Genomic DNA, 23066 nt, shown 5'->3' on the forward strand with positions numbered 1-23066 from the left:
CCTCTGGGGTGGTAATCCTCATCAGCTCCTTCAGTCCTTCCAAAAACTCTTCCAAAGGGGTTGCAGACCTCAATCTAATGGTTGGCTTGAGTATCTGCATTCGTCACAGTCAGCTGCTGGTAGGGCCTCTGGGAGGACAGACCTGCCTCCTGTCTGCAAGCACAATATGGCATCCGTAATAGTGTCAGCATCACCTATTCTTCTTACTCTTTGTAAATAACTGTACTATTTGCTATACCAAGATCTACAAGGAAAAATGAAAACTAAGAAAACACAAAGCTTTGAAATGTCAAAAATCATTCTATAGTACAATGAATGTAGAATTTTGTGTTATGAAACATAAGCCTAGCATTTCCTTAAATCGTCACACTTTTGCAATGCTTTAGAAATTATTTGAAGCAGCTTGAAAATCTTAAAGGAAAAAAATGCAGTTATAAGAGAAAAGATATGCACTGGGTTCGTTTTAAATTGATGAATATCATCATTTAAACATTTTAAACATTCAATATAGAATTATTAGAAATTGGACCTTTCTTTGGTCTTGCCCATGTACAGACATATGCTTACATAACTATTTCTTGTTTCTTTTTAAGGCCTTTAAGACCAAGGACGGCTATCTTGTCATTGGAGCAGGAAATAACCAGCAGTTTGCTGTTTTATGCAAGGTAATCCATAACCGCCCGGATTGGTAGCTGGCAGGCTCTGCTGTCCATTTTGTACAAAGTGTGGGAACGTTCAACTTCGCCTGACGGTGCTGCTCAGTCATAACTAGTTGAGTGCCTATGTTAGCACCTGAAATCACACCACTTGATACTCACAGATAGTGAGACATGGGTCTTTAAACACTCCCCTTTCTTTCCTTCCTCCCTTTTCTTTCTTTTGTTGTCTATTACTTCCTTTCTTCTTATTTTTCTTTCTTCTTTTCATTCTTTCTTGTCTTTTGTGTACTTGCGTATGTGTGTACCCTGAAGTATGTATTTGAAGGTATCTTTTCACCCTGTGGGTTCTAGATTATTTTGTTGCTTGCTTATTTGTTTTCTGTTGTTGTTTTTAGTATAGTATATAGGTTGAAATGAAAAAAATTATAACTTACAATTTTCTCAATTAAATTTTAAAAATTTTAGTTAATGTATAATTTTATCATTGTCCCCTTCTCTTTCCTCCTTCTTTACCCTTTTCATGTCCCTTTCTCAGTCCTTAAATTGACGGCGTCTCCTACTTTGATTATTGTTACATATATAGATATGTTTACCTCCATACATACACATATACATACATACAAACATCCATACACAAACACTTTTCTCAATTTTGGGGGTATTTTTAGTCATGTTTCTTTCCTTTTTTTCTTCCCTATCTCCCTCCCTCTCTTTCCTTTATATCATATTTAATTGGGCCCAAATATAATTGAAGTATTTGCAAATTAATTTTATGTTCTGGTAAAAACGTTAAGATTTTTTTCAGTTATCTTCATCTTCAATGAATAGCTCTCTGTGGAATTCATGCTTAAATATTTTAGAATTTAGAGTTATATTAAAAATGTTTCTTCTTGGGCGGGAAAAGAAGTGTTTCTTCTCAGTAAGGCCCAAGAAAGCCTTAAAATACTTGGACCAATTTAGGATAGAAATATGCTAATTTTAAGCATTGCCTTGACAGTTTTTAATGTTTTCACTTTTTATCTCAACTTTACATCTGCTTTAAGGCCCTTTTAAAAATAAAATACTGAATTTTAATTTTTTCACTTCACTTTCACTAGTTTACATCTAAGAAATATGAGCTAATTGACATATGTTTGTTTTACTTTTATTTTATTTTTTTGCATAAAAAGAAGGGTTTCATCTATTGGAAAGTTTTTTTCCTGACTGAGAGATTAAGTTTTTACCAACTGTGTGACTGTAAGCTTTCTGTCTTATTAAGGATTCATGAACTCCTCAGGGGAATTGTTTTCATTATAGTGGTTAACCTATTATGTATGGATTATTTATTAGGCTGCTTCTTTTTGTGCTAGAGATTAACGGGCAGAGCTAAAAACCACAGCAAATAGGTGGGAAAGACTGTAGAGAAGACAAGTGGGGACAGCTCTGACTGCAGGAAGGGCTGGTGAGGCTGAGCTGGGAAGCCTTTATAACGGTGACTCAGGGAGTGTAGAGAGAATTGATTCAAACATTTGATCTTGGATCAAAGAATCTTTATTATGAATGGTCAGCTTAAAAAATATGAAACATACGGAAACTGTTGATGGTGAAGTCATTCCTGTGCTCAACTTCAGAGATGGGAACTTCGGCTCTGTACTCTAAACAAGTGCAGGTTTGCCTCCTGTGCCATATGTTTACAGTCCCCCCCTTCTCCTCTCCCTCTCCCCCACCTCTTTCTCAAGTTGACACATCCTTCAAGTTTTTTGATTCATTACTGCTAATCGCTTTGAAATGTTTAAACTTTTTCATAAGTATCTGTAAGAACACTTTTTGGAAAAAAAATTTATTTTAAAGAATGTTTGCTGCACATTTTAGTACTAAAATATGACTTACCACTATAATATGCTTGCACATTGCTTCAAAAGGGAATCTGTCATAGGACCCTGACAAAATGGCATACTTGACTTTGCTTTTCCCACATGTGAGTTAGGAATGATAATCCTTGCTATGAGCGATCAAGGCAGTGCCTATGAAAACTCCCAGACCTCAGAGGAAGTGTTCTGAATTGAGAGTTTTCATGGTATTTAGTTCATTTGTGGGTTTGCTGAGTGAGCACTGCACTTTGACTTTCTCAATCTTTGTCACTATGTCTTCACATGTAAACTTTTACTACATTTTTTTCATCCAAGTTATAAAAAAATAGTTTGTATTTCTACTTGGATACAAAGTTCTCTTTTCTTACCAGCAATACATATGTAATACATTTCTTATTATATATATTTTATCCATACTTACCTGTTAGGGATGGACTCATGCAAACTGGTTTCACAAAAGTGAGCCCAAGTCAGATTCTTTGGAAGAGTCAGAACAACTCTGTCTCCTAGGAAGGGCAGGGGCAGCTGTCAGGGACGACTGGATGGAATTTACTTAAGTCCTCTCTTTCCAAAATAGACTTTGATATACTGGTTGATTAATAGGAGGACTGTATAAAGAAGTGCTTGTGTTCAGGGGCCAGAGTCAGCGCACAAATTCAAGGGCTGGGGGTCAGAAATATAGTGCTATATATAAAGTGAATTTTGGTTTATGACAATTTCTATTTTATGTCCCTTAACGTGATGCAGAAGAACAGGGAAAGTGAGCATATGTAAGCTATTTTAAGCTGATTGGTGCCAACATTTATGGCTATTTCTATTTGAAGTATATTGACATCCCCTTTAAAGTCATTTGGACTGATGGTTTCCTTCACTGGGTACGGAATGCGTTGGTTTTCAACTTCAATATATTTAGAATCTCTGATAGTCACTTTCTCAAAGATTTGACTTTGGTGTGTTTGAGGTAGGGCATAGGAAATTTCAACTTTAATAAATGTTGTACTTGATTCAGGTGCAGGTGGTCTGTGGACATCACAGCATGATTCCTAGGGCTTATATGGGTCTTGCTTCTAGTCAGGTAACCACTGGTAAAGTACTTAATCTTTTTTAAGCATTTGTGTCCTTCTTCTAAAATGTAGACTATAATATATAGTTATACCAATGTATAGGTTATATATTAAAATACCAATGTATAGATTATAAGGGTTAGTTACATAAGAAAAACAGCATGCCCTGGGCTCACAGGAGGCATTCATTAAATGTCCACTAAAAACTTGGTTAGGATAATTCTGGTTCTAGCGAAGACCCAGGTGGCTTGGTTTTTTTTTTCTTTTTTCTTTTTTCTTTTTTTTATTAACTTGAGTATTTCTTATATACATTTCGAGTGTTATTCCCTTTCACGGTTTCCGGGCAAACATCCCCCTCCCCCTCCCCTTCCTTATGGGTATTCCCCTCCCAACCCTCCCCCCATTGCCGCCCTCCCCCCACCAGTCTAGTTCACTGGGGGTTCAGTCTTAGCAGGACCCAGGGCTTCCCCTTCCACTGGTGCTCTTACTAGGATATTCATTGCTACCTATGAGGTCAGAGTCCAGGGTCAGTCCATGTATAGTCTTTAGGTAGTGGCTTAGTCCCTGGAAGCTCTGGTTGCTTGGCATTGTTGTACATATGGGGTCTCGAGCCCCTTCAAGCTCTTCCAGTTCTTTCTCTGATTCCTTCAACGGGGGTTCTATTCTCAGTTCAGTGGTTTGCTGCTGGCATTCACCTCTGTATTTGCTGTATTCTGGCTGTGTCTCTCAGGAGCGATCTACATCCAGCTCCTGTCGGTCTGCACTTCTTTGCTTCATCCATCTTGTCTAATTGGGTGGCTGTATATGTATGGGCCACATGTGGGGCAGGCTCTGAATGGGTGTTCCTTCAGTCTCTGTTTTAATCTTTGCCTCTCCCTTCACTGCCAAGGGTATTCTTGTTCCCCTTTTAAAGAAGGCGTGAAACATTCACATTTTGATCATCCGTCTTGAGTTTCATTTGTTCTAGGCATCTAGGGTAATTCAAGCATTTGGGCTAATAGCCACTTATCAATGAGTGCATACCATGTATGTCTTTCTGTGATTGGGTTAGCTCACTCAGAATGATATTTTCCAGTTCCAACCATTTGCCTACGAATTTCATAAAGTCGTTGTTTTTGATAGCTGAGTAATATTCCATTGTGTAGATGTACCACATTTTCTGTATCCATTCCTCTGTTGAAGGACATTTGGGTTCTTTCCAGCTTATGGCTATTATAAATAAGGCTGTGCTGAACATAGTGGAGCACGTGTCTTTTTTATATGTTGGGGCATCTTTTGGGTATATGCCCAAGAGAGGTATAGCTGGATCCTCAGGCAGTTCAATGTCCAATTTTCTGAGGAACCTCCAGACTGATTTCCAGAATGGTTGTACCAGTCTGCAATCCCACCAACAATGGAGGAGTGTTCCTCTTTCTCCGCATCCTCCCCAGCATCTGCTGTCACCTGAGTTTTTGATCTTAACCATTCTCCCTGGTGTGAGGTGAAATCTCAGGGTTGTTTTGATTTGCATTTCCCTTATGACTAAAGATATTGAACATTTCTTTAGGTGTTTCTCAGCCATTCGGCATTCCTCAGCTGTGAATTGATTGTTTAGCTCTGAACCCCATTTTTAATAGGGTTATTTGTCTCCCTGTGGTCTAACTTCTTGAGTTCTTTGTATATTTTAGATATAAGGCCTCTATCTGTTGTAGGATTGGTAAAGATCTTTTCCCAATCTGTTGGTTGTCGTTTTGTCCTAACCACAGTGTCCTTTGCCTTACAGAAGCTTTGCAGTTTTATGATATCCCATTTGTTGATTCTTGATCTTAGAGCATAAGCCATTGGTGTTTAGTTCAGGAAATTTTTCCAGTGCCCATGGGTTCCAGATGCTTCCCTAGTTTTTCTTCTATTAGTTTGAGTGTGTCTGCTTTGATGTGGAGGTCCTTGATCCACTTGGACTTAAGCTTTGTACAGGGTGATAAGCATGGATCGATCTGCATTCTTCTACATATTGACCTCAAGTTGAACCAGCACCATTTGCTGAAAATGCCATCTTTTTTCCATTGGATGGTTTTGGCTCCTTTGTCAAAAATCAAGGGCCCATAGGTGTGTGGGTTCATTTCTGGGTCTTCAATTCTATTCCATTGGTCTATCTGTCTGTCTCTGTACCAATACCATGCAGTTTTTATCACTATTGCTCTGTAATACTGCTTGAGTTCAGGGATAGTGATTCCTCCTGAAGTCCTTTTATTGTTGAGGATAGTTTTAGCTATCCTGCGTTTTTTTGTTATTCCAGATGAATTTGCAAATTGTTCTGTCTAACTCTTTGAAGAATTGGATTGGTATTTTGATGGGGATTGCATTGAATCTGTAGATCGCTTTTGGTAAAATGGCCATTTTTACTATATTAATCCTGACAATCCATGAGCATGGGAGATCTTTCCATCTTCTGAGGTCTTCTTCAATTTCTTTTTTCAGTGTCTTGAAGTTCTTATTGTACAGATCTTTTACTTGCTTGGTTAAAGTCACACTGAGGTACTTTATATTATTTGGGTCTATTATGAAGGTTGTCGTTTCCCTAATTTCTTTCTTGGCTTGTTTCTCTTTTGTGTAGAGGAAAGCTACTGATTTATTTGAGTTAATTTTATACCCAGCCACTTTGCTGAAGTTGTTTATCAGCTTTAGTAGTTCTCTGGTGGAACTTTTGGGATCACTTAAATATACTATCATATCGTCTGCAAATAGTGATATTTTGACTTCTTCTTTTCTGATCTGTATCCCCTTGACCTCCTTTTGTTGTCTGATTGCTCTGGCTAGAACTTCAAGAACTATATTGAATAAGTAGGGAGAGAGTGGGCAGCCTTGTCTAGTCCCTGATTTTAGTGGGATTGCTTCAAGTTTCTCTCAATTTAGTTTAATGTTAGCAACTGGTTTGCTGTATATGGCTTTTACTATGTTTAGGTATGGGCCTTGAATTCCTATTCTTTCCAGGACTTTTATCATGAAGGGGTGTTGAATTTTGTCAAATGCTTTCTCAGCATCTAATGAAATGATCATGTGGTTCTGTTCTTTCAGTTTGTTTATATAATGGATCACGTTGATGGTTTTCCGTACATTAAACCATCCCTGCATGCCTGGGATGAAGCCTACTTGATCATGGTGGATGATTGTGTTGATGTGCTCTTGAATTCGGTTTGCCAGAATTTTATTGAATATTTTTGCGTCGATATTCATAAGGGAAATTGGTCTGAAGTTCTCTTTCTTTGTTGTGTCTTTGTGTGGTTTAGGTATAAGAGTAATTGTGGCTTCATAGAATGAATTCGGTAGTGCTCCATCTGTTTCAATTTTGTGGAATAGTTTGGATAATATTGGTATGAGGTCTTCTATGAAGGTTTGATAGAATTCTGCACTAAACCCGTCTGGACCTGGGCTCTTTTTGGTTGGGAGACCTTTAATGACTGCTTCTATTTCCTTAGGAGTTATGGGGTTGTTTAACTGGTTTATCTGTTCCTGATTTAACATCGGTACCTGGTATCTGTCTAGGAAATTGTCCATTTCCTGCAGATTTTCAAGTTTTGTTGAATATAGGCTTTATAGTAAGATCTGATGATTTTTTGAATTTCCTCTGAATCTGTAGTTAAGTCTCCCTTTTCATTTCTGATTTTGTTAATTTGGACACACTCTCTGTGTCCTCTCGTTAGTCTGGCTAAGGGTTTATCTATCTTGTTGTTTTTCTCAAAGAACCAACTTTTGGTTCTGTTGATTCTTTCTATGGTCCTTTTTGTTTCTACTTGGTTGATTTCAGCTCTGAGTTTGATTATTTCCTGCCTTCTACTCCTCCTGGGCGTATTTGCTTCTTTTTGTTCTAGAGCTTTTAGGTGTGCTGTCAAGCTGCTGACATATGCTCTTTCCTGTTTCTTTCTGCAGGCACTCAGCGCTATGAGTTTTCCTCTTAGCACAGCTTTCATTGTGTCCCATAAGTTTGGGTATGTTGTACCTTCATTTTCATTAAATCCTAAAAAGTCTTTAATTTCTTTCTTTATTTCTTCCTTGACCAGGTTATCATTGAGTAGAGCATTGTTCAATTTCCACGTATATGTGGGCATTCTTCCCTTATTGTTATTGAAGACCAGTTTTAGGCCGTGGTGGTCCGATAGCACACATGGGATTATTTCTATCTTTCTGTACCTGTTGAGGCCCGTTTTTTGACCAATTATATGGTCAATTTTGGAGAAAGTACCATGAGGAGCTGAGAAGAAGGTATATCCTTTTGCTTTAGGATAGAATGTTCTATAAATATCCGTTAAGTCCATTTGGCTCATGACTTCTCTTAGTCTGTCTACGTCTCTGTTTAATTTCTGTTTCCATGATCTGTCCATTGATGAGAGTGGGGTGTTGAAACCTCCCACTATTATTGTGTGAGGTGCAATGTGTGTTTTGAGCTTTAGTAAGGTTTCTTTTACGTATGTAGGTGCCCTTGTATTTGGGGCATAGATATTTAGGATTGAGAGTTCATCTTGGTGGATTTTTCCTTTGATGAATATGAAGTGTCCTTCCTTATCTTTTTTGATGACTTTTAGTTGAAAATTGATTTTATCTGATATTAGAATGGCTACTCCAGCTTGCTTCTTCCGACCATTTGCTTGGAAAGTTGTTTTCCAGCCTTTCACTCTGAGGTAGTGTCTGTCTTTGTCTCTGAGGTGTGTTTCCTGTAGGCAGCAGAATGCAGGGTCCTCGTTGCGTATCCAGTTTGTTAATCTATTTCTTTTTATTGAGGAGTTGAGGCCATTTGTGTTGAGAGATATTAAGGAATAGTGATTATTGCTTCCTGTTGTATTCATATTTGGATGTGAGGTTATGTTTGTGTTCTTTTCTTCTCTTTGTTTTGTTGCCAAGACGATTAGTTTCTTGCTTCTTCTAGGGTATAGCTTGCCTCCTTATGTTGGGCTTTACCATTTATTATCCTTTCTAGTGCTGGATTTGTAGAAAGATATTGTGTAAATTTGGTTTTGTCATGGAATATCTTGGTTTCTCCATCAATGTTAATTGAGAGTTTTGCAGGATACAGTAACCTGGGCTGGCATTTGTGTTCTCTTAGGGTCTGTATGACATCTGTCCAGGATCTTCTGGCCTTCATATTTTCTGGCGAAAAGTCTGGTGTGATTCTGATAGGTCTGCCTTTATATGTTACTTGACCTTTTCCCCTTACTGCTTTTAATATTCTTTCTTTATTTTGTGCGTTTGGTGTTTTGACTATTATGTGACAGGAGGTGTTTCTTTTCTGGTCCAATCTATTTGGAGTTCTGTAGGCTTCTTGTATGCCTATGGGTATCTCTTTTTTTAGGTTAGGGAAGTTTTCTTCTATGATTTTGTTGAAGATATTTACTGGTCCTTTGAGCTGGGAGTCTTCGCTCTCTTCTATACCTATTATCCTTAGGTTTGATCTTCTCATTGAGTCCTGGATTTCCTGTATGTTTTGGACCAGTAGCTTTTTCTGCTTTACATTATCTTTTACAGTTGAGTCAATCATTTCTATGGAATCTTCTGCTCCTGAGATTCTCTCTTCCATCTCCTGTATTCTGTTGGTGAAGCTTGTATCTACAGCTCCGTTTCTCTTCTTTTGGTTTTCTATATCCAGGGTTGTTTCCATGTGTTCTTTCTTGATTGCTTCTATTTCCATTTTTAATTCCTTCAACTGTTTGATTGTGTTTTCCTGGAATTCTTTCAGGGATTTTTGTGACTCCTCTCTATGGGCTTCTACTTTTTTATTTATTATTTCCTGGAATTCTTTCAGGGATTTTTGTGACTCCTCTCTATGCGCTTCTACTTGTTTATTTATGTTTTCCTGGAATTCTTTCAGGCATTTTTGCGATTCCTCTCTGTAGGCTTCTACTTGTTCTCTAAGGGAGTTCTTCACGTCTTTCTTGAAGTCCTCCAGCATCATGATCAAATATGATTTTGAAACTAGATCTTGCTTTTCTGGTGTTTTTGGATATTCCATGTTTGCTTTGGTGGGAGAATTGGGCTCCGATGGTGCCATGTAGTCTTGGTTTCTGTTGCTTGGGGTCCTGCGCTTGCCTCTGGCCATCAGATTATCTCTAGTGTTACTTTGTTCTATTTCTGACAGTGGCTAGACTGCCCTATAAGCCTGTGTGTCAGGAGTGCTGTAGACCTGTTTTCCTGTTTTCTTTCAGCCTGTTATGGCGACAGAGTGTTCTGCTTTCGGGCGTGTAGTTTTTCCTCTCTACAGGTCTTCAGCTGTTCCTGTGGGCCTGTATCTTGAGTTCACCAGACAGGTCACTTGCAGCAGAAAAGTTGGTCTTACCTGTGTTCCCGAGGCTCAAGTTCGCTTGCAGGGTGCTGCCCTCGAGCTCTCTGCGGTGGCAGCAACCAGGAACATCTGCGCCGCTGTTTCAGGGAGCTTCAGTGCACCAGGGTTCCAGATGGCGTTTGGTGTTTTCCTCTGGCGTCTGAGATGTGTGTGCAGAGTGCAGTCTCTTCTGGTTTCCCAGGCGTGTCTGCCTCTTTGAAGGTTTAGCTCTCCCTTCCACGGGATTTGGGTGCAGAGAACTGTTTATCTGGTCGGTCCCTTCCGGTTCCGGAGGTGTCTCAGATGCAGGGGACCTGCTGCTGTTGTGCCCTTATCCAAGGGAACCCAGAGGCCGTATACATTTTCTTCTTGGGCCAGGGATGTGGGCAAGGGTGGGCAGTGTTTGTGGTCTCTTCTGCTTTGCAGTCTCCGGAGTGCCCACCTGAGCAGGCGGTGGGGTCTCTCTCCCACGGTGTCTGGGAGCAGAGAGCTGCTGCGGGCCGGGATCCACGGGTGTGGGACTCCCGGTAAACACAGGAGGTGCCCGGTCCTAGAGGAATTCTGCCTCTGTGTGTCCCGAGATCACCAGGCAGTTTTCTTGCAGCAGAAAAGTTGGTCTTACCTGTGGTCCAGAAACTCAAGTTTGCTCGCGGGGTGCTGCCCAAGAGCTCTCCGCGGAGGCAGCAACCAGGAACATGAAATTACTTTTGACACGAAGTTTTGTAGTTTAGTCTCTTCGTAGGTAGTCTATTTTTATACTGAAGAAGTCGACACATTCAGTGTTATCGCTTCCCTTCCCTAGTCTGTGCCATGGTTTCTCACCCTCCCCTCTCTCCTGTCTCCTCCGGGTTTTTTTTTTTCTTAAAAAGTTTCAATTACATTCCAATCACTGCCCTCCCTCTCACAGTCCCTCCCTCTATACCCTCTCCCCTTCTCCTCTGAGAGAGTGAAGCCTCCACCTAGGTATCCACCCACCCCAACACATGGCTCTTCATGGCAAACAGGTTTAGGAATAGCCCCTGCTCCAGTTGTCCTGGACCCACAGAAAGGAGCTTCAAACACACACACACACACACACACACACACACACAAACACACACACACACACACACACACACACACACACACACACACACACCACACAACACAGACACGTTTGTGAGGGGTATCTAGGTCCAGCTCTTTGGTTGGTGGTTCAGGTTCTGAGAACCTCCAAAGGTCCAGGTTAGTTGACTCTGTTGGTCTTCTTGTAGGGTTCCTATCCTCATTGAAGTCCTTAATCCTTTCTTCCAACTCTTCCATAGGAGTCCCCATGCTCCATCCAATCTTTGGCTGTGTGTCCCTGCATTTGCCTGAGTCAGCTGCTGGGTAGAGCCTCTCAAAGACATCCATGTTAGGCTCCTGTCTACAAGCATAACAGAGTATCATTAATAGTGTCAGGGATTGGTGCTTGTCCATGGCATGTGTCTCTGGTAGGCTTAGTTATTGCTCCATCAGTCTCTGTTCCATCCTCTGTCCCTGAATTTTTGTAGGCAGGATAAATTTGTGACCACAGATTTAGTGATTGAGTTGGTATCTCTATTGTTCCATTGGTGTTCCTACCTTCAGAAGTGGCCTCCTCAGGTTCTATATACCCACTGCTATTAGTCTCACCTAAGATTACCTCCATTGATTCATGGGAGGCTCCCTTATCCCAGATCTCTGGCACATACCCCAGATGCCCTTAGCTTCTTTGGATTGTGGAGCGTAACATGTGCGTCCTGTATTTTATAGCTAATATTCATTTATAAGTAAGTATATACCATAGATGTGTTTTTGGGTCTGGGTTATCTAACTCATGATTATATTCTCAATTTCTATCCATTTGCCTACAAATTCATGATGTCTTTGTTTTAATAGCGGAATAGTATTCCATTGTGTAGATGTACCACATTTTCTTTATCCATTCTTCAGTTGAGGGACTTCTAGGTTGTTTTCAGTTTCTGGCTATTATGAATAAGCTGCTATGAACATAATTTAGCAAATGCCCTGTGATATAGTGGGGCATTGTTTGCATATATGGTATTGTTGGGCCTTAAGGTAGAACTATTCCCCATTTTCTGAGAAACCATGGTTTCCAAAGTGGTTGTACAAGTTTGCACTCCTGGCAGTAATGGAGAAGTGTTCCCCTAGTCCACATCCTTGCCTGCATGTGCTATTACTTGAGTTTTTGATCTTAGCTATTTTGATAGGCGTAAAGTGGAACCTCAGAGTCGTTTTGATTTACATTTCCCTGAGGAGTTAAGGACTGAACATTTCAAAAGTGTTTCTCTCCAGTCAATGGATGTTGAGAATTTTGCTTTTCAGTTGGGTTATTTGGGTTGTTGCTGTCTAACTTCTTGAGTTCTTTATAAAATTTTGGACTTAGCTTTCTGTCAGATGGAGGGTTGGTAAAGATCCTTCCACAATCTGTCGGCTGCTCTTTTGTCCTAATGGCAGCTTCCTGTGCCTTACAGAAACTCTGCAGTTTCATGAGGTCCCAATTATCAATTGTTGACCTCAGAGCCCGAGCCATTAGTGTTTTGTTCCAATTGTCACCTGTTCCAATGTATTCAAGGATATTCCCTACTTTCTTTTCTATTAGAATGGCCACTTCACCTTGCTTTTTGGGTCTGTTTGCTTGAAAGGCTTCTTTCCAGCCCTTTACTCTGAGATAATATCTATTTTTATTGCTAAGGTGTGTTACTTGTATGCAGCAGAATTATGGATCCTGCTTTTGCATCTATTCTGTTAGCCTGTGTCTTTTTATTGGTAGAATTGAGTGCATTGGTGTTGACAGATTAATGACAACTGATTGTTACTTTCTGTTATTTTGATGGTGGTGGTGGTGGTGGGGTGTGTGTGTGTGTATGTATGTGTGTGTGTTTCCCTTGTTTTTGCTGGTATGGAATTACTTATTTCCTGTTCTTTCCTGAATTTTGTTATCTTTCTTTGGGTGGAGTTTTCCTTATAGTATTTGATATAGGACTGGATTTGTGGATAGATATTGTTTAAATTTCAATTTGCCTTGAAATATCTTATTTCTTCCATCTATGTTAATTGAGAATTTTCCTGGATTTAGTAACCTGAGCTGGCACTTGTGTTCTCTTAGGGTCTATATGACATGTGCCAAGGATATTCTGGCTTTTGTAGTCTCTGGTGAGAAATCTGGTGTATTTCTGATAGGTCTACCTTTACATGTTACCTGGCTTTTTTTTCCCTCACTGCTTTCAATATTCTTTCATTGCTCTGTAGATTTTGTGTTTTGTTTATTATGTCCCAGGAGAATTTTTTCAGGTCCACTCTAATTGGTTCTCTATATCTTGTATGTTTATAGACATCTCTTTCTTTACGTTAGGAAAGTTTTCTTCTATGATTTTGTTGAAAATATTTTCTGGTCTTTGGACCTGGGATACTTCACCTTCTTTCATTCCTATTATTCTTAGGTTAGGTTTTAAATGGTATCCCAGACTTCCCGGATGTTTTGTATCAATAATTTTTTAGATTTAACATTTTCTTTACAGCTGTATCAACTTATTCTACTGTATTTTCTACACCAAAAATTTTCTCTTCCATTGCCTTGATTCTGATGTTCCTGTTCTTTTCCCTAGGTTTTTCATCTCCAGGAAAACCATCTCTCAGTTTGTGGGAATTTTTTTTTTTACTGCTTCTGTTTCTACTTTCAGGTCTTGAGCAGTTTTATTTATTTCCTTCACTTATTTGTATTTTCCTGTAGTTCTTTAAGGGATTTATTTATTACCTCTTTAAAGGCCTCTGTCATCTTTATAAGATTGGATTTAAGATCATTTTCTTGTGATCCAATTGTGTTAAGAAATCTAGAGCTTGCTGTAGTAGGGTAGCTGTGATCTGAAGGTGTCCTATGGCCTGGTTTTTGTTGATTGTGTTTGTTTGAGGGTCTTCAGCCATTTGGATAGCTTTAGTTCTTTGAAGTTCCTGTTGTAGTAGACATTAGGAAAGGAGGGCTGACCTCAGTGATTCTGATGTAGCAGGTCTTTTACAGATGTTCTTAGGTTGTATGGTTCAAGATCAGCAGGTCTGATGAAGAGGGGCTGAGTGGTGGGGGAGAATGAAGAGGTCCAGTGAGAACAGCTGGTTACTGAGGGCAGCTGGAAATGCTTTGGAGGACTCTGTGGACTTGGAAGATAGGTATTGGAATACATGCTTCTGGATCTGCAGGTCTGATCCAGAAGTTCTACTTTTATTATTTTTATTTACATGTAGTTTCTTATAAGTGCACCATGTGTATGAAGATGCCTGAAGATGCTAGAAGAGGGCATCAAATCTCCTTGAATTGGACTTTAAGTGTGGTTGTGAGCCCTTTGATGCTAGTACCAGGAACAAAACCCAGGCCTTTTGCAAGATAGTATTTGTGTATGTGTGTGTGTGTGTGTGTGTGTGTGTGTGTGTGTGTGTGTGTGTGTGTGAGGAAATGTTTATTTCAGCTTACAGTTCGCATTATAGTCTATCATCAAAGGAGTTAAGGGTAGAAAGCTTGAGGCAGACAGCTTATTGGCTTGCTCCTTCTGGCCTGTCCAGACAGCTTTTTAATACTACCCAGGACCATATGGCTATGGGTGGCACTGTCCACAGTAAATTGGGATGATGAACATCAATCATTAATGATGAAAATGCACAAGTTACTTTCTTTTTTTATTTACATTTCAAATGTTATCCCCTTTCCTGATTTCTCCTCTGGAAACTACATATAACGTCCTCTCTCACCCTGCTTCTTTAAGGGTGTCCCCTACTCACCTACCCACTACTTCCTCCTCACCCTGGAATTCCCATACAATGGGGCATCAAGCCTTCCCAGGACCAAGGGCCTACCCTCCCACTGATCTGACAAGGCCATCCTCTGCTACATATGCTGCTGGAACCATGAGTCCCTCCATTTGAACACTTTGGTTGGAGATTTAGTTTCTGGAAGTTCTGTGGGAAGGGGGGTCTAGTTGGTTGATATTGTTTTTCTTCTTATGGGTTACAACACCTTCAGCTCCTTCAGTTCTTTCTCTAACTCCTCGTTTTGGGACCCCATTTTCTTTTTTTTTTTTTTTTTTTTTTTTTTTTTTTTTATTAACTTGAGTATTTCTTATATACATTTCGAGTGTTATTCCCTTTCCCGGTTTCCGGGCAAACATCCCCCTCCCCCCTCCCCTTCCTTATGGGTGTTCCCCTCCCAACCCTCCCCCCATTGCCGCCCTCCCCCCATAGACTAGTTCACTGTGGGTTCAGTCTTAGCAGGACCCAGGGCTTCCCCTTCCACTGGTGCTCTTACTAGGATATTCATTGCTACCTATGGGGTCAGAGTCCAGGGTCAGTCCATGTATAGTCTTTAGGTAGTGGCTTAGTCCCTGGAAGCTCTGGTTGCTTGGCATTGTTGTACTTTTGGGGTCTCGAGCCCCTTCAAGCTCTTCCAGTTCTTTCTCTGATTCCTTCAATAGGGGACCTATTCTCAGTTCAGTGGTTTGCTGCTGGCATTCGCCTCTATATTTGCTGTATTCTGGCTGTGTCTCTCAGGAGCGATCTACATCCGGCTCCTGTCGGTCTGCACTTCTTTGCTTCATCCATCTTGTCTAATTGGGTGGCTGTATATGTATGGGCCACATGTGGGGCAGGCTCTGAATGGGTGTTCCTTAAGTCTCTGTTTTAATCTTTGCCTCTCCCTTCCCTGCCAAGGGTATTCTTTTTCCTCATTTAAAGAAGGAGTGAAGCATTCACATTTTGATCATCCGTCTTGAGTTTCGTTTGTTCTAGGGATCTAGGGTAATTCAAGCATTTGGGCTAATAGCCACTTATCAATGAGTGCATACCATGTATGTCTTTCTGTGATTGGGTTAGCTCACTCAGGATGATATTTTCCAGTTCCAACCATTTGCCTACGAATTTCATAAACTCGTTGTTTTTGATAGCTGAGTAATATTCCATTGTGTAGATGTACCACATTTTCTGTATCCATTCCTCTGTTGAAGGGCATCTGGGTTCTTTCCAGCTTCTGGCTATTATAAATAAGGCTGCGATGAACATAGTGGAGCACGTGTCTCTTTTATATGTTGAGGCATCTTTTGGGTATATGCCCAAGAGAGGTATAGCTGGATCATCAGGCAGTTCAATGTCCAATTTTCTGAGGAACCTCCAGACTGATTTCCAGAATGGTTTTACCAGTCTGCAATCCCACCAACAATGGAGGAGTGTTCCTCTTTCTCCACATCCTCGCCAGCATCTGCTGTCACCTGAGTTTTTGATCTTAGCCAATCGCACTGGTGTGAGGTGAAATCTCAGGGTTGTTTTGATTTGCATTTCCCTTATGACTAAAGATGTTGAACATTTCTTTAGGTGTTTCTCAGCCATTCGGCATTCCTCAGCTGTGAATTCTTTGTTTAGCTCTGAACCCCATTTTTTAATAGGGTTATTTGTTTCCCTGCGGTCTAACTTCTTGAGTTCTTTGTATATTTTGGAAATAAGGCCTCTATCTGTTGTAGGATTGGTAAAGATCTTTTCCCAATCTGTTGGTTGCCGTTTTGTCCTAACCACAGTGTCCTTTGCCTTACAGAAGCTTTGCAGTTTTATGAGATCCCATTTGTCGATTCTTGATCTTAGAGCATAAGCCATTGGTGTTTTGTTCAGGAAATTTTTTCCAGTGCCCATGTGTTCCAGATGCTTCCCTAGTTTTTCTTTATTAGTTTGAGTGTGTCTGGTTTGATGTGGAGGTCCTTGATCCACTTGGACTTAAGCTTTGTACAGGGTGATAAGGATGGATCGATCTGCATTCTTCTACATGTTGCCCTCCAGTTGAACCAGCACCATTTGCTGAAAATACTATCTTTTTTCCATTGGATGGTTTTGGCTCCTTTGTCAAAAATCAAGTGACCATAGGTGTGTGGGTTCATTTCTGGGTCTTCAATTCTATTCCATTGGTCTATCTGTCTGTCTCTGTACCAATACCATGCAGTTTTTATCACTATTGCTCTGTAATACTGCTTGAGTTCAGGGATAGTGATTCCCCCTGAAGTCCTTTTATTGTTGAGGATAGCTTTAGCTATCCTGGGTTTTTTGTTATTCCAGATGAATTTGCAAATTGTTCTGTCTAACTCTTTGAAGAATTGGATTGGTATTTTGATGGGGATTGCATTGAATCTGTAGATTGCTTTTGGTAAAATGGCCATTTTTACCATATTAATCCTGCCAATCCATGAGCATGGGAGATCTTTCCATCTTCTGAGGTCTTCTTCAATTTCTTTCCTCAGTGTCTTGAAGTTCTTATTGTACAGATCTTTTACTTGCTTGGTTAAAGTCACACCGAGGTACTTTATATTATTTGGGTCTATTATGAAGGGTGTCGTTTCCCTAATTTCTTTCTCGGCTTGTTTCTCTTTTGTATAGAGGAAGGCAACTGATTTATTTGAGTTAATTTTATACCCAGCCACTTTGCTGAAGTTGTTTATCAGCTTTAGTAGTTCTCTGGTGGAACTTTTGGGATCACTTAAATATACTATCATGTCATCTGCAAATAGTGATATTTTGACCTCTTCTTTTCCGATCTGTATCCCTTTGATCTCCTTTTGTTGTCTGATTGCTCTGGCTAGAACTTCAAGAACTATATTGAATAAGTAGGGAGAGAGTGGGCAGCCTTGTCTAGTCCCTGATTTTAGTGGGATTGCTTCAAGTTTCTCTCCATTTAGTTTAATGTTAGCAACTGGTTTGCTGTATATGGCTTTTACTATGTTTAGGTATGGGCCTTGAATTCCTATTCTTTCCAGGACTTTTATCATGAAGGGGTGTTGAATTTTGTCAAATGCTTTCTCAGCATCTAATGAAATGATCATGTGGTTCTGTTCTTTCAGTTTGTTTATATAATGGATCACGTTGATGGTTTTCCGTATATTAAACCATCCCTGCATGCCTGGGATGAAGCCTACTTGATCATGGTGGATGATTGTTTTGATGTGCTCTTGAATTCGGTTTGCCAGAATTTTATTGAGTATTTTTGCGTCGATATTCATAAGGGAAATTGGTCTGAAGTTCTCTTTCTTTGTTGTGTCTTTGTGTGGTTTAGGTATAAGAGTAATTGTGGATTTGTAGAAGGAATTCGGTAGGGCTCCATCTGTTTCAATTTTGTGGAATAGTTTGGATAATATTGGTATGAGGTCTTCTATGAAGGTTTGATAGAATTCTGCACTAAACCCGTCTGGACCTGGGCTCTTTTTGGTTGGGAGACCTTTAATGACTGCTTCTATTTCCTTAGGAGTTATGGGGTTGTTTAACTGGTTTATCTGTTCCTGATTTAACTTCGATACCTGGTATCTGTCTAGGAAATTGTCCATTTCCTGAAGGTTTTCAAATTTTGTTGAATATAGGTTTTTATAGTAAGATCTGATGATTTTTTGAATTTCCTCCGAATCTGTAGTTATGTCTCCCTTTTCATTTCTGATTTTGTTAATTTGGACACACTCTCTGTGTCCTCTCGTTAGTCTGGCTAAGGGTTTATCTATCTTGTTGATTTTCTCAAAGAACCAACTTTTGGTTCTGTTGATTCTTTCTATGGTCCTTTTTGTTTCTACTTGGTTGATTTCAGCTCTGAGTTTGATTATTTCCTGCCTTCTACTCCTCCTGGGTGTATTTGCTTCTTTTTGTTCTAGAGCTTTTAGGTGTGCTGTCAAGCTGCTGACATATGCTCTTTCCTGTTTCTTTCTGCAGGCACTCAGCGCTATGAGTTTTCCTCTTAGCACAGCTTTCATTGTGTCCCATAAGTTTGAGTATGTTGTATCTTCATTTTCATTAAATTCTAAAAAGTTTTTAATTTCTTTCTTTATTTCTTCCTTGACCAGGTTATCATTGAGTAGAGCATTGTTCAATTTCCACGTATATGTGGGCATTCTTCCCTTATTGTTATTGAAGACCAGTTTTAGGCCGTGGTGGTCCGATAGCACGCATGGGATTATTTCTATCTTTCTGTACCTGTTGAGGCCCGTTTTTTGACCAATTATATGGTCAATTTTGGAGAAAGTACCATGAGGAGCTGAGAAGAAGGTATATCCTTTTGCTTTAGGATAGAATGTTCTATAAATATCCGTTAAGTCCATTTGGCTCATGACTTCTCTTAGTCTGTCTACATCACTGTTTAATTTCTGTTTCCATGATCTGTCCATTGATGAGAGTGGGGTGTTGAAATCTCCCACTATTATTGTGTGAGGTGCAATGTGTGTTTTGAGCTTTAGTAAGGTTTCTTTTACATATGTAGGTGCCCTTGTATTTGGGGCATAGATATTTAGGATTGAGAGTTCATCTTGGTTGATTTTTCCTTTGATGAATATGAAGTGTCCTTCCTTATCTTTTTTGATGACTTTTAGTTGGAAATTGATTTTATTTGATATTAGAATGGCTACTCCAGCTTGCTTCTTCTGACCATTTGCTTGGAAAGTTGTTTTCCAGCCTTTCACTCTGAGGTAGTGTCTGTCTTTGTCTCTGAGGTGTGTTTCCTGTAGGCAGCAGAATGCAGGGTCCTCGTTGCGTATCCAGTTTGTTAATCTATGTCTTTTTATTGGGGAGTTGAGGCCATTGATATTGAGAGATATTAAGGAATAGTGATTATTGCTTCCCGTTATATTCATATTTGATGTGAGGTTATGTTTGTGTGCTTTCATTCTCTTTGTTTTGTTGCCAAGACGATTAGTTTCTTGCTTCTTCTAGGGTATAGCTTGCCTCCTTATGTTGGGCTTTACCATTTATTATCCTTTGTAGTGCTGGATTTGTAGAAAGATATTGTGTAAATTTGGTTTTGTCATGGAATATCTTGGTTTCTCCATCAATGTTAATTGAGAGTTTTGCTGGATACAGTAATCTGGGCTGGCATTTGTGTTCTCTTAGGGTCTGTATAACATCAGTCCAGGATCTTCTGGCCTTCATAGTTTCTGGCGAGAAGTCTGGTGTGATTCTGATAGGTCTCCCTTTATATGTTACTTGACCTTTTTCCCTTACTGCTTTTAATATTCTTTCTTTATTTTGTGCGTTTGGTGTTTTGACAATTATGTGACGGGAGGTGTTTCTTTTCTGGTCCAATCTATTTGGAGTTCTGTAGGCTTCCTGTATGTCTATGGGTATCTCTTTTTTTAGGTTAGGGAAGTTTTCTTCTATGATTTTGTTGAAGATATTTACTGGTCCTTTGAGCTGGGAGTCTTCCCTCTCTTCTATACCTATTATCCTTAGGTTTGATCTTCTCATTGAGTCCTGGATTTCCTGTATGTTTTGGACCAGTAGCTTTTTCCGCTTTACATTATCTTTGACAGTTGAGTCAATGATTTCTATGGAATCTTCTGCTCCTGAGATTCTCTCTTCCATCTCTTGTATTCTGTTGGTGAAGCTTGTATCTACAGCTCCTTGTCTCTTCTTTTGGTTTTCTATATCCATGGTTGTTTCCATGTGTTCTTTCTTGATTGCTTCTATTTCCATTTTTAATTCCTTCAACTGTTTGATTGTGTTTTCCTGGAATTCTTTCAGGGATTTTTGCGATTCCTCTCTGTAGGCTTTTACTTGTTTATTAATGTTTTCCTGTGCTTCCCTAAGTGTGTTCAGGTCTTTCCTGAAGTCCTCCAGCATCATGATCAAATATGATTTTGAAACTAGATCTTGCTTTTCTGGTGTGTTTGGATATTCCATGTTTGTTTTGGTGGGAGAATTGGGCTCCGATGATGCCATGTAGTCTTGGTTTCTGTTGCTTGGGTTCCTGCGCTTGCCTCTCGCCATCAGATTATCTCTAGTGTTACTTTGTTCTGCTATTTCTGACAGTGGCTAGACTGTCCTATAAGCCTGTGTGTCAGGAGTGCTGTAGACCTGTTTTCCTCTCTTTCAGTCAGTTATGGGGACAGAGTGTTCTGCTTTCGGGCGTGTAGTTTTTCCTCTCTACAGGTCTTCAGCTGTTCCTGTGGGCCTGTGTCTTGAGTTCACCAGGCAGCTTTCTTGCAGCAGAAAATTTGGTCTTACCTGTGGTCCCGAGGCTCAGGTTTGCTCATGGGGTGCTGTCCAGGGGCTCTCTGCAGCGGCAGCAGCCAGGAACACCTGTGCCGCCCCTTCCGGGAGCTTCAGTGCACCAGGGTTCCAGATGGTCTTTGGCTTTTTCCTCTGGCGTCCGAGATGTGTGTGCAGGGAGCAGTCTCTTCTGGTTTCCCAGGCCTGTCTGCCTCTCTGAAGGTTTAGCTCTCCCTCCCACGGGATTTGGGTGCAGAGAACTGTTTATCCGGTCTGTTTCCTTCAGGGTCCGGCGGTGTCTCTGGCAGGGGTCCTGCCGCTCCTGGGCCCTCCCCCACGGGAGCCCAGAGGCCTTATACAGTTTCCTCTTGGGCCAGGGATGTGGGCAGGGGTGAGCAGTGTTGGTGGTCTCTTCCGCTCTGCAGCCTCAGGAGTGCCCACCTGACCAGGCGGTTGGGTCTCTCTCTCACCGGGTCTGGGAGCAGAGAGCTGCTGCGGGCCGGGATCCGCGGGTGGGACCCCATTTTCAATCTCAACTTTCTGTTCTATTAGTTTGAGTGTACCTGGTTTTATGTGGAGGTCCTTGATCCATTTGGACTTGAGCTTTGTACAAGTAGATAAGACTGGATCGATTTACATCCTTCTACTTGCTGACCTCCAATTGAACCAAATGAATTTGCAAATTACTCTTTCTAACTCTGTGAAGACTTGAATTGGAATTTTGATGGGGATTGCATTGAATCTGTAGGTTGCTTTTGGCAAAATGGTCGTTTTTGCTGTATTAATCCTGCCCATCCATGAGCATGGGAGACCTTTACATCTTTTGAGATCCTTAATTTCTTTATTCAGTGACTTGAAGTTCTTGTCATATAGATCTTTAACTTGCTTGGTTAAAGTCAAACCAAGGTATCTTATATTATTTGTGACTATTGTGAAGGCTGTTCTTTCCCTAATTTCTTTTTCAGCCTGTTTATTCTTTGAGTAGAGGAAGATTACTGATTTGTTTGAGTTTATTTTATACCCAGTCACTTTGCTGAAGTTGTTTATCAGGTTTAGTAGTTCTCTGGTGGAACTTTTGGGGTCACTTAAGTATACTATGATATCATCTGCAAATAATGATATTTTGACTTTTTCCTTTCCAATTTGTTTCCCTTTGACGTCCTTTTGTTGTCTGATTGCTCTGACTAGGACTTTGAGTACTATATTGAATAAGTAGGGAGAGAGTGGGTAGCCTTGTCTAGTCCCTGATTTTATTGGGATTGCTTCAAGATTCTCTCCAATGATATTGGCTACTGGTTTGCTCTGTATTGCTTTTACTATGATTAGGTATGGGACTTGAATTCCTGATCTTTCCAAGACTTTTAACATAAAGGAATATTGAATTTTGTCAAATTCAGAGCCTCTCAAGAGACAGCTATTAACGCTCCTGTCAGCATGTACTTCTTGGCATCCCCAATAGTGACGGGGTTTGGTATCTGTATATGGGATGGATCCTCTAGGTGGGGCATTCTCCTGATGGTCTTTCCTTCATTCTCTGCTCCACACTTTGTCTCCATATTTTCTCCTGTGAGTATTTTTGTTCCCCTTTCTAAGAAGGTCTGAAGCATCCATCCTTTTTTCTTCCTTCTTCTTGAGCTTCATAGGGTTTGCGAATTGTATCTTGGGTATTCTGAGCTTTTGGGCTAATATCTGCTATTCAGTAAATGCATACCATGTGTGTTCTCTTGTGACAGGGTTACCTCATTCAGGATGATATTTTCTAGTTCCATCTATTTGCCTAAGAATTTCATGAAGTCATTGTTTTTAATCACTGAATAGTACTCCATTGTGTAAATGTACCACATTTCTTTTGTATCAATTCCTCTGTTGAAAGATATCAGGGTTCTTTCCAGCTTCTGGCTGTTATAGATAAGGCTTCTATGAATTCTTGATGGGCTGGCTCACAAGTGGATTTAGGAGTATTTGACTATTTCTAGTTAAGTCCTCCATGGAGATCAAGGACTAGAATGCATTGGAGAAAAGACAGGTACATTACCATGAGACTGGAGCATGTGAGAGATCATGATTGATGTCCAGTGCATTCATCTGTGTCAGATCGTGTACACAGGAGAGCTAAGAGGTTGATTTGGTCAGGACCTCAAAGCTAGCATGGGGCTTTTAGTGACATGACCAAACTCCATGTTGAGATGTGACTTTTATGAAT

At 40.2% G+C, this 23066-nt stretch overlaps 1 protein-coding gene across 13 annotated transcripts in view; it reads left to right on the forward strand.

The window, feature by feature from the left end:
* Sugct (succinylCoA:glutarate-CoA transferase) overlaps positions 1-23066 on the forward strand; it is an 857841-nt gene that overhangs the window by 376003 nt on the left and 458772 nt on the right. For all 13 annotated transcript variants that reach the window (XM_039095899.2, XM_039095902.2, XM_039095898.2 and 10 more), the window contains one exon: positions 594-665. In XM_039095899.2, coding sequence (XP_038951827.1) covers positions 594-665 — 72 coding nt within the window. The remainder of the gene's footprint in view (positions 1-593; positions 666-23066) is intronic.

Source organism: Rattus norvegicus, chromosome 17 (genome assembly GCF_036323735.1).
Source record: "Rattus norvegicus strain BN/NHsdMcwi chromosome 17, GRCr8, whole genome shotgun sequence".
Classification (NCBI taxonomy): domain Eukaryota; kingdom Metazoa; phylum Chordata; class Mammalia; order Rodentia; family Muridae; genus Rattus; species Rattus norvegicus.